This window comes from Erinaceus europaeus, chromosome 4, assembly GCF_950295315.1.
Source record: "Erinaceus europaeus chromosome 4, mEriEur2.1, whole genome shotgun sequence".
In the NCBI taxonomy this organism is placed as follows: Eukaryota; Metazoa; Chordata; class Mammalia; order Eulipotyphla; family Erinaceidae; genus Erinaceus; species Erinaceus europaeus.
The window spans coordinates 50,359,469-50,371,933 of NC_080165.1; the positions used below are offsets into that span (position 1 = coordinate 50,359,469).

At 40.7% G+C, this 12,465-nt stretch overlaps 1 protein-coding gene across 3 annotated transcripts in view; it reads right to left on the reverse strand.

The window, feature by feature from the left end:
- Positions 1 to 12,465, reverse strand: part of PHACTR1 (phosphatase and actin regulator 1) — a 348,094-nt gene that overhangs the window by 67,670 nt on the left and 267,959 nt on the right. For all 3 annotated transcript variants that reach the window (XM_060189337.1, XM_060189335.1, XM_060189336.1), the window contains one exon: positions 3,735 to 4,053. In XM_060189337.1, the coding sequence (XP_060045320.1) occupies positions 3,735 to 4,053 (319 nt within the window). The remainder of the gene's footprint in view (positions 1 to 3,734; positions 4,054 to 12,465) is intronic.

Genomic DNA, 12,465 nt, shown 5'->3' on the forward strand with positions numbered 1-12,465 from the left:
TATGAAAGGAAAGGTCTCACCTAAGTGATGAAGCTGAAGGGTTGTCGTTCCACACCTGAAGTCTCTGGTCACAGTCTGAAGTGAAGCATGCTGGGGTGTCACTCGTTGCGTTGATTAGGTTGCGATCGGCGGACGCACTATTATTTGACATGAATTGAGAGAGGCATGTAGGAAAATGGGGCCCACCCTAAGGTTCCAGGACTGGGGGAAATATAGGCTCTATAGTGGAAATGTGAGATTCCTGCTGTCTTAGGGCTCAAGAAGACAATGGATAGTTAGTGTTATCATCACATTATTTGGTAATTGGGTTAACTTTGAAAAGTCCCTTTGTTATGGTTTGCTGTATAATACCCAGCATCTTGTATATAGCTGTGCCACCGGTTGCTTCTGTTCTATCTGGTCTAGACTTTTGAGAGAGTCAACATATCAAAGACTCAGCCTATGTATTAAAAAGCCTCAGTCTGTGTTTTAAAAAGTTCGAGACATACAATCAATTTCCCCCCTCTCATATTAATTAAATAGTGGTTTATATGACTACACTGTAATAGGAGTGTACATAAATACCATTCCCACCACCAAAAGCCTTCCTATTCTTTAACCCTCTGGGAGCATGGACCCAAAGTCATTGTGGGATGCAGAAGGTTGAAGGTCTGGCTTCTGTAATTGCTTCCCCACTGAACATGGGTGTTGACAGGTCGATCCATACTCCCAGCCTGTCTTTCTCTTTCCCTAGTGGGGAAGGCCTCTGGGAAAGTGGAGCACCAGGACACATTGGTGGGTTTGTCTGTCCAGGGAATGGTTGGCATAATGCTAGCATTTGGAATATAGTTGTTGAAAAGGGAGTTAACATATAAAGCCAAACAAATTGCTGAACAATCACGGACCTAAAGGCTGCAATAGTGCAGATGAAGAGTTGGGGGGCCCTCCATTTTGTAGATAGCTAGTAAGCATATTTTAGTTATATTCCAAAGAGCCTGTGGCTATACTAGTGTTTTTTTTTTTTGCCTGAGCTTCAAATATGATATGCAGGTGGATCTTAATTATTGTTTGGGGAGGTGGTATCATAGCTGGCAGAAGGACTAGAAAGTTGGATCAGGGAAGAGAGTAGCTCCCAAATATGGAAAAGGTGTATAAATATTGTTGACTATAAACCCCAAGGATTTTATGTGATCTGGGGCCCATATTCAGCTTAGGAGCCTAGGTGACCCCTGCATCCCTGTAGATCTGAGCTCACATTTTGTGGTCATAAGTTTCAAGCTGCCGCAATATCAGGACCCATCTTTCTCAGGTGTAGCATAGAGTATATTGTCCAGCCCCCCTTCGGAGGACAAGTTGAGGGCAGGGTCCTATGGGGGCCCACAAAGCTTAGACCAGGGAGAACAGAAGCAACTGGTGGCACAGCTATATACAAATAATGTCAAAGGACATAAATTATGGTGATGTTGTGTATGATACAGCAAATCCTAACAAAGGGATATTTCAAAGTTAATCCAATTGCCAAACAATGTGATTATGGCAATAACTATCTATTGTCTTCTTAAACCCTAAGAGAGAAACAACCTCCCACTTCCTCTTTAGAGTCTATATTTCCCCCAGTCCTGGAACCTCTAGGGTGGCACTCACTTTCCTGCATGCTTCTCTCAATTCATAATAAACGATATTGCATCCGACGATCCCAACCTAATCAATGCAACGAGTACCACCTCAGCATGCTTCACTTCAGACTGTCCAGAGACATTAGGCATGGAATGTCAACCCCTCACCTTCATGATTCAGGTGACACCTTTCCTTTCATAGTATTCTCAAATTCCATTCCAGGAGGTTCACTTCCTAACAAAATCCCAAAACCTAGATATAGACCAGGTCCTGTGAGATAGAGCATATGTTCACATGTATCCATAAATTAAGGCAAAATATATACCTGAAAGCAAAAATACACAATAGTTTGTAGTGAGTCATACCCTTAGATATGACTTAGATACCCTCCTATTTCCTAGTTCTCTCACTCATTCCTAAGCTATGCTTACCAAAGCAAGGACTGCAAAAGCTGAATAAGGGCAAGAGCCTGGCATACTTAAGTGATGACTCTTTAGTCACTATCAGGCCACCCTATCAGCTGGGGCCTTATTCGGGGAATCTTGAGATTCCCAAACAGACATAATGGGCCTGGACCACGAATAAGTCCCTCTCTCCTTTGTTACCGGTCATTCCTAGCAGAAACAACACAATAGACCCTTTTGTGGGCCACCCATAGCACCTTGCCTTCAACCAGAAAGATTCTTTATTACCTATGATCATCTTTTCTTATTTTCATTCTAGTTGATAGGCCAAGCATCATGTCTTAGAGTTACAATGGAAAATTTTAGACACCTCTTAGGTGTAAGTGGTATACTTTCAACACACACACACACACACACACACACACTGTAATTGATAAGCAGCATGAGAGATTTCCCTAGGAGGTGAGGAGGAGTCAGGATATCTCCTTAGTGGCATCTCTGTAGGTCTCCTAGCAATACTGCCAGAGATGGATTCTGGGGAGAGAGGGGGCTGTATAAGTCATTGCTATATATTACAGGCCCACATGTACATAAACAGATTATAGTAGTCTGATGTCTCCAACATCAAAATAAGGGAGAACACCTCTACCTTGACCAAAACCTGGGGTCCTCACCACAGCCATGTTTCTTTCATCTTTTCTTACATTATGTTCAAAATGTCTATTTAAGTTCAAAAAGGTATATATGCACAAAATTAAGCAGTGCAGAAAGATATAGGATATAAAAATAAATAATTTTCTCCCCATCCCCTTGCTCTAAGGTCATCATTATTAATATTATTATGTACAAATAATGACTAAGGCTTTCAAGAGCACAGCATGTGTTAGTTTGTAAATACATACACATGTCCATTTCCTTTTCTTTTTGACATGTGAAGGTTTTATAGTTTGTCAGTTGGCAATGTAGACAGAGAGGCACAGAAAGAGAGTAAAAGAGGCCACAGCACTGAAGCTTCCTTCAATACAGTGGGGATTGGGCCCAAACCTGGGTCAAGCACAAGGCAAAGAAGCACAATATCCAAAGGAGCTATTTCTTTTTTTTTCTTTTTTCATATTTTATTTATATTTATTTTCCCTTTTGTTGCCCTTGTTTTTTATTGTTGTTGTAGTTATTATTGTTGTTGCTATTGATGTCATTGTTGTTGGATAGGACAGAGAGAAATGGAGAGACGAGGGGAAGACAGAGAGGGGGAGAGAAAGATAGACACCTGCAGACCTGCTTCACCGCCTGTGAATGACTCCCCTGCAAGTGGGGGCTCAAACTGGGATCCTTACACTGGTCCTTGCACTTTTCCAAAGGAGCTATTTCACTGACTCACTTCTCTATTTTTTCTGCCAGTTAGTTTTGGGTCCGATGCACTTTCAAATTTTGTTTTCCCCATTGGATATGAACCTTGTTCTGGTTTTTACACCCTTCAGTCATAATTAGTGATTCCAAGAAGAAAAGATGGAGTAAAAATTGCATATAAAGGGCTAATTATCTGGTGAAGAGTAGACTTTTCAGTATTTAATGCAGCAAATTCAAATGTTAACTATAATAATGCACACTGGAAACTTCTAAAACATTAAAAGGTCATGTCACAAAAATAAACAAAAACAAACAGCACCCTATACACTTTCCTTGCCTATTCCCCCACCCCTCAGTCTTTGTACACACATGCCCCACTCCCATTACCTTTCCAGTCTCTGCATGGTCATCGCCAAAGTTTTGTTCAGCTCATCTATCATCCTGCAGCCTGAGGGGTGCATAGGAAGGGAGCCAGTGGTGGAGGGGAGGTGCGGGCCAAGGCTGCCATATTGCAGCTGGTGCTGGATCTGGGATGGCAGAACAGTGTGGTGGTGGGCTCCGCCCTGCTGGCCACTCTTCTGAGCTGCATAAGATGCCAGGGTGAGGTCTGGTCCCCCAACAGGCATACAGATCATGACTTTCTTTGGAGGTAGCGGAGGCGACAGTTTCACTGGCAGACAAGGCAATTTCACAGGGGCACCAGGATCTGGGGCAGAAGGAGAGTAAGAGAGAGAGAGGTGAATTTGAGAGCATCCACAGAAACCTAGCACACCACATGGGTCTACTTTAGGACTTCAGACATTAAAACGATTGTAGGGCCTGAATTAAAATGTAATAGCATTAGCAGGTTGAGTGTTACTCAATGAGAGCCCACCAACTTGACTCAACCATGGTAGGCATGGTTGAGCCTTTCCTAGTAGAACCATGGCTAGGAGTGTTAATGCCAGTATGAGAGGAGGTGAAGAGGACTATTCACATAGAGCTCCCACAAGGGGATACAGTACTGTGTGTCAGACACCTGGACTCTGAGATATTAGCTTATTCTGTTTTAAATGTGGCTTTCTCCAGTTTAACTGCCAAAGTCCTGCTAAACTGGTACATATGTCATCCTCTCGTTCAATTAAAAATCCACAAATGACTGAAAAGACCCCCCAACTTCTCAGCTCATTATACAAGGTAATGATGGTCTGTAATCTGTTTAGTTCATCTTTCTCATCTGCACTTTGCTCTTATGAAGTCTTTCCTGCTTGTCCCATCAAATAACTCTAGCCACAAAGTTTCTGATCAGAGGTATTCCTATGACACAAGCTGCTTTTTCTCCAGTGGATTTTGTGACCATAAATTCAATCTTCATCCTCAGCTAAAATCTCATCAAGTGGTCTTGTCCCTCACATGCATCACCAGGGCTCTGAATATTCCTGGTTCTGCTTACCTAGCAGAACTCTTATCCTCAGGAGACAATTTCTCTTCTCTCACAGAGAACTCTGAGGTGTGCACTCACTGCCCTCCTTGTCTGTAATCAGATCTTCTTTCACTATTACTTATGGGTAGGTGCCCTTCTGGAAATGCAGAGTTCCTCAAACTGCCTGATTTTTTAAAGAAAATTATTTATTAGCTAGAGACAGAGAGAAATTGAGAGGGGAGGGGGAAGATAGGGAGAGAGAGAGAGAGAAAGACATGCCCGCAGCATTGCTTCACCACTCGTGAAGCTCTCCCCCCTGCAGGCAGGCACCAGGGGCTTGAACCTGGGTCCTTGCACACTGTAACATGAGTGCTTAACTAGGTGCACCACCACCTGTCCCCTCAAACTGCCTGATGTTTACATATGCTTGGGTCTCTGATGCTTTGCCTCCCTTTATATATTATTTACTTTGTCTTCTTAGTTAATTTCTGTTCCCTCTCAAGACTGCTCATGAAAAAAAGCTTTCTGAATGGTTACCCCACCCTTACTTTGCTGTGACATTGGTGTATTGCAGTGGTAACAACAATGCAGATAACGATGATTTGATAGTAATAATAACAGTCAACCTTTACATCATGCTTACTATGTGTCAGATGTGTGATATGCTTTAAATAGCTAATCAGTACATCTTCACAATAAGCCTGTGAAATAAACACTACCATTATCTCCCTTTTACAGATGATGGCACAGGACTCTGAAGACTATGAACTGGGCTTCCTCTGTGTATAGAATATAGATGTCTCTGCTAGAGAACAAGAACCATGAATAATGTGTCATTATATCCTTAGAACCTCAAAGTACAAGAAACTCAAACGTGTTTACAGAATAAGAGTAAACTATGGTGCTCTGTTATGGGGTGAATTTATACCTTCGCTAAACATATTTGCCTTAGGACTGAGATGTGACTATAAAATGCCTCACAGTTTTAGAATCAAGCAGCTGTGGCTGTACGGACACTGATAAAGTCTACAATTGACAAACAGAAAGGCATAGTAATTCCAGGGATCTAGATAACATTGTTCCACATAGGCTGGGAAGACAGCATCTTCACTAGTACAATAGAATTTCATGCTTGATGCTCCAGAGTTTCCAGGTTCAATCCCCAATACCACCAGAACCTTGAGCAGTAATCTAGTAAAAAAATACATCATTACCCAAATACCAAAATGCAAACTAATCATAACCATAAGGTTCCTCCATGCTCCTCCTTGTAAGGTTGCCTTGTTTAAAATGACTTCCTCCTCCTAGCACAGGACACAAATACTATGTTCAAGAGTAGGGTAAATGATGGCTAGGAGGTATAAATTCACCAATTTTTTCCAGTTTCTCTCACTAAAAGGTCCACAATGGTTCCGGGGAGCTTTAAGTCAAATCTAGCAAACACTATATGTCTGGTAGTATTGCAGATCCCCCCTTCCAGTTTAGAGCTTCTTCATAACATTAGAAATAGATCAACCTTATAATCCAGCAGTTCCTTTCCTAGATTTATCCAAAGAATACACACTAAAAACCCACTTAGTCAAAGAGGTCTATCTATATACACCTATGTTCACAGCAGCAGAGTTTACAATATTGTATTTATTATTTATTAGATAGTTACAGAAATTGAGAGGGAAAAGATAGATAGATAGATAGATAGATAGATAGATAGATAGATAGATAGATAGATAGATCTGTAACACTGCTTCACCACTCGTGAAGCTTCCTCCCTGCAGGTGAGGACCAGGGTTTGAACCAACCCGGGTCTTTGCACATTTTAACATGTGTGCTTAACCAAGTGTACCACCACTCAGCCCCCCAAAACTATTTAAGCAGAGCACTTAGACCACTTTAGACTTTCTGTGGTCTGTGAGATGCCCGAGTTCCTGGACTTTAGCTTTGCCCTACTGAATCAAATATTGGAACCAGTTATTGGGATTTGAAATTTATCCCAGGAACTGATATCACACAGGGAGTTGAGCTCACTGATTTGCATGCTAAAATGTAAGGAGCACAATGCTGCCAGGGGGTGGACTGTTCCTATACTATATAGGTTTCTGGATACACAGTTCCACGCAGTCTCATAGCAATTATTCATCCTAAGAAGTCATTCACCTGGTCTCCAAATTCTATTTCTATTCTCTCTATCTGTATAAAGATCAATTAGCTGGGAACAAATTTACTGAAAGCTAATTTGCCTGAAATCTATTTACCTAATGACCAGCTTACCTAAATCTAAAATCTACAACTATAGGGTTTATTTTTAAACCAATTTATTTAATGACATTTCCAACTTAATTTGATCTTTGCAAAAATCATTCATCTCATTGGATTTTCAAAGAAAAACAAGCTCCCAACTAACATGGTTATGATAATAATGAACTGTTGCTATTAAAGTCTAAGACTACAAGGAATCTTTTTCCATTCTCTTTAAAATCTGTATGTTTCCTCTTGGAACCCAGGGATTTTGCTTGAATTTCTTGATGCTCTTTTCTCTGACCCCTTACCCTGTTATACTGCCTCTGTTGACCACTTGATAAGATTTAGAAGAAACACTATAAAAATTGGCCAAGAGATATACTGGAAAAAACTATATATCAAGTAAAGGACAGTAATTGTCCCTGTGACAGCCTTTATTAGAATCATCAAACAAGTAAATGTAGAACAACTTGAGGCTAACTCTGACACCATTTTTGGAGACAATATTTTTAGTCTACCTGCAGGTTAGCTATTAAGCTCAGGCAAAAGCCATAAAAGTCATGGGCCCTAGAAACACACCTAAAATAGACTTCCTAGCTTTTATTTATTTATTTAATTTATAAAATGTAAGTTATTGACAAGACCATAGAACTTCCTAGCTTCTATCCACCTGAAAATCCCTATTCCCATCTGCTCTATTACCACATTATGGTTCCTGTTCATTGAACATTTTGCCCTGCTTTTTATCTTACCACATTTTAATCACCAAGTTGCAGATGCTACTACAATCTCATCCTGAACTCCCTGGGCAGATGATCTCACCAGTGTGTCCTGGAATCTCCCTCTCCAGAATCCTACCCCATTAGGGAAAGATAGAAACAGGCTGGGGGTATGGATTGACCTGCCAATGCCCATGTCCAGTGGAAAACAATTACAGAAGCCAGACCTTCCACCTTCTACACCCCATAAAGAATTTTGGTCCCTTCTCCCAGAAGGGGAGAAATGTTGGGGGAAGATGGCCAGAGTGTTCTAAACTACAATTCCATCAGGACACAGAGAGACAAGAAGAAAAAAAAAAGAAAAGGAAAAGGGCACTCAGAAGTAGTAGGTGTAATTTAGAATGGAAGAGAAAGCAGGATTATAGAAAAATTATATATATATATACACATACATATTTATAGAAATAATAGTGAACCCATATCTGTGATCTTGAGAGAACTGCTGCAGTTTCCAGTGGAGAAAATGGGGACACAGAACTCTGGTGGTGGGAAAGATGTGATACTATAACCCTGTTATCTTATAATTTTATAAATCAATATTAAATTACTAATAAAAATAAAATAAACCTGAGACTAACTAAGACCCTGCTATAATCCTAGGTTTATTTCCTCCCTAATTTGAGGCCAGGTCCCATAAACCTAATATCAGTTTAGGTACAACCAATGACACACACTGCTTTAGCAACTAGGAGAAAGTCTAGGCTTATCAGATAAAGAAATGACTACAAAAAATTGGATAAGGGCTAGAAAGTGGCTTACTATCAGACTACTCCATCACTCATGATCCTATGCAGAGAATCCCTGGATTTCCACATAGATAATAAGGGCCTAGACCTCTAATAGATCCCTCTCTCTACCATCATGATTCACACCCATTGAGAAAGTCATCATATGGCCTTTTGTGGGCTTTTTCAGGACTGTACCCTCACTATGAATTAGCAATGGTAGGAACTGCTCTACTCTGGGGAGGCTGGGTCATCCTACTCTGCCTTGAAGAAGACTGATTCCTTGGTGACTGCTGCCTAGAATAGTCTCAGCTATGACCTCAGTCTGACAGGGACTTGAAGGTTTACAGGCTCCAGTGCTAAATATGAATAGATATTGGGCCCCATGTTAGGTCATTGTGGTAAACAGTTAATTGCATTTATGCATTTTTCTTCAAGTTTGTGAGCAACTCTCTGCCTTAATCCTGCTTCCTAGTTCTATTCTCAAGGTTGACACCATTTTCCTAGACAATATTTCTAGTCTACCCTTATATTAGCTATCAGGCTCAAGCAAAGACTACTAAGACATAGGCTCTTAGGAACATTCCTAAAATAGATTTTCTAGCTTTCTTCCACGCTAATGTCCCTACTTTTTTCTCCTCTATTCCTACTTTATGGTTCCCGTTCATCAAACATTTTGTCCTGCTTTCCATCTTATTCCCTTTTCAGCCACTAAGCTGCAGATGCTATGATTCCATCTTGAATTCCCTGAGCATATGATCTCACCAATGCTTTCTGGAGCCTCACCTCTCCAGAGTCCTACCTCATTAGTGAAAGACAGAAAGAGGTTAGGGGATATGGTTCGACCTGCCAATGCCCTTGTCCAGAAGAGAAGCAATTACAGAAGCTAGAACTCCCATCTTCTGCATCCCAAAAAGAATTTTGGTCCATACTCCCAGGTGGTAAATGACATGGGAAATAAACCAGAGGGCTATCTATGTACATGCATCCCACCAGGACCTGAATCATTTGTCACCAGGAATCCTTGTCCTTATGCCATCAGTGAAAGGGAAGTGAATCTGAAGAACACAAGTGGAAGCTAAGCACTGTTTCTCTTATCTGAGAGAGAAGAAGAAAAAAGTAACAAAACAGGTTCCCGGAAGATGGCGGACTGAGAAGCTGCTAGTGGCTTGAGCTCTGACCACATCTCCTGGAAACGGTAGGATTTTCTGTCTTTAGTAGGTCAGTCAATAAGGGGTCCTAGCGGTGACACCAAGGAGGTGACTATAACTTAATTTGGGTTAAAAAATAGAGTAGAAAGAAAAGGAAAAAATTTTTTTCTTTTAAATTATTATTCCCAAAGCACACCTTCTCCCCCATTCCCCCCCCATAACCAGTCCCTGGGGACCGGCTCCTAGCAGGCTCCCCTGCTGAGCTTCTTTCTTTACCAAGATTCCTGTCCCACCAGGGAGTATCATTCATTCTAAGTCTATTCCCTTCTGAAACCTCTGGCCTTTTTTCTTTCTAAGTAGCCAACCAGCTGCCTCTGCACAACAGCTCCCCTCCCCCCATAGCTAATTAAATAATAAAAAATAAATAAGTAAAAACTCTTTCCTTTCATCGCTTTTTATTACTGTTCTTTTTCATATCTTTTTCTTTTTTCTCTCACTCTTTCTTTTTTTTTTTCTCATTATTGTCATCCTTTCTTCCTTAATCCTACAGCTTTCTGAATTCACTGATAAACATTTGGGAATTATTTAGAGGAAGAAATCTGACTCAGAGTGGACTCTCTCTGCGAGTATCTCTGCTCAACTTCCCTTCCTCCTTTAGCTACCCCTAGAATATACAGTGGATAGTAGATTTGCATAACTGTCTATTCCTGCTATCCTTGTCTAGTCCTGAGGGTTTTTATTTCTTTCTTAACAATCAGCTGCCTCTGCTCAGGGCGCTTGAGGCAATCTGGGACAGGGTGTTTTACCCTGCTCTATTTTATTATTAATCTTATATAAAGGCATATATCCCCCCCCCTTAGGTTGATCAGAATTAACTCTTAGGGTATCTTTCATTGCTAGGGTAGTGGGCATCTCATCTATTGTGAGAGGAACTTGTCTCATTACTCCTACTTCCTCTACAGACTCTCCCCTTCTTCCTCCTCCTAACTAATTAAAAAAAAATAAATTAAATTAAATAAAAAATAAAGTAATCAATTAAAATAACCTTTCCTTTCACTGCTCTTTTTCTTATCTTTTCTCTCTCTCTTTTTTTTTATCTTGTCATACACTTCTTCCTTCCTCTTCTCTGCCTTTCTGAATTTGTGAATTATTTTGGGGAAGAAATCTGACTCAGAGTGGACCCTCTAGGTGTGCATCTCTGCTCTACTTCCCTTTCTCCTCTTGTTACTCCTAGAATATACAGTGGATAGTAGATTTGCATAACTGTCTATTCTTGCTATCCCTTCTTTCTTTTCTCTTTCTTCTTCACTTGGACTTGGTTGCTATTTTTTCACAGACTGGAGACATTGTTTGGCTAACTGGTAGTGATTAAACTGCTTCAATACTTGCTTCAGTTGCTACTGTAATTCCTGAGGTTGGTTAGTGCAATTGTCATAAAGGTATTTAGTACAGTGTTGCTTGTACTCAAGACACAACAACTGAGGAACAACAAGCATAAAAAAGAAACACATAAATCAAAAAAATGGGTAGATCAAAAACAAATAAAACTGCTACTCCAATGAATGAAGACAAGAGCCCAGAAGAAACTACAAATCAGCCAGAAGTAACCATAGATAAGAAAAGTATGCAAGCAATAATAAACTTATTAATCACAGAAATGAAAACAACATTGGAGGAAAGGAATGGCAGTATTAGGGAAACAACAGCTGAGACCCCCAAGGAAAATACTGATTATCTCAAGGCAATTAGAAAACTGAAAACTGAAATAGCTGTAATGAAGAAAGAAGCTTCTTCTTCTAGCATTTGCCCTTCTTCCGTAGCCAGTCAACAGTGTCAGGTTGAGCCTGATGTAAAGTTTTGAGACCTCCTTTGAATCTGGAGAGGTGGCAGTCGTTGACTATGTGGGTCATAGTCTGTCTGTAGCTGCAGGGGCAGTTCGGGTCGTCTCTGGCTCCCCAGCGGTGGAACATAGCGGTGCACCGGCCATGGCCTGTTCGATAGCGATTGAGGAGGGCCCAATCATAACGTGCTAGGTCAAAGGCGGGTTGACGCTTGCAGGGGTCTGTGATGAGGTGTTAGTTCTTTACCTCAACTGACTGCCAACTCTGTTTCCAAGAGTCTGGAACAGAGAAGTTCAGTGTAGGTGTAGGAGACCAGATTGGATAACAAGACGACAAGTGTTGGACAGGATGGGCGAAGATATCAGGAAGGGAAAGCAGACTAACAGAAGCAGAAAACAGAATTAGTCAGATATAAGATGAGTTAGAGAAAACTAAGAAAGAGGTGAAAGAGCTCAAAAAGAGATTAAGAGACACTGAAAACAACAACAGAGACATATGGGATGATCTCAAAAGAAGTAACATTCGTATAATTGGCCTGCCAGAGGAAGAAAGAGAGGAAGGGGAAGGAAACATTCTAGAGGAAATAATAGAAGAAAACTTCCCAGAACCGAATAACAGAAAGGACATCAAGATTCAAGAGGCCCAGAGAGTTCCAAACAGACTCAACCCAGACCTGAAGACACCAAGACACATCATACTCACAATGAGAAGGAATAAGGATAAAGAAAGGATCCTAAAGGATGCAAGAGAGAAACAAAAAGTCACATACAGGGGAAAACCCATAAGATTATCTGCAGACTTCTCCACTCAAACTCTAAAAGCCAGAAGAGAATGGCAAGATATCTATTGAAGCTGAATGAAAAAGGGTTTTAACCAAGAATAATATATACTGCTAGGCTTTCATTCAAACTAGATGGAGCAATCTAAATCTTCTTAGACAAAAAACAGTAAAAGGAAGCAACCATCACCAAACTGGCCTTGA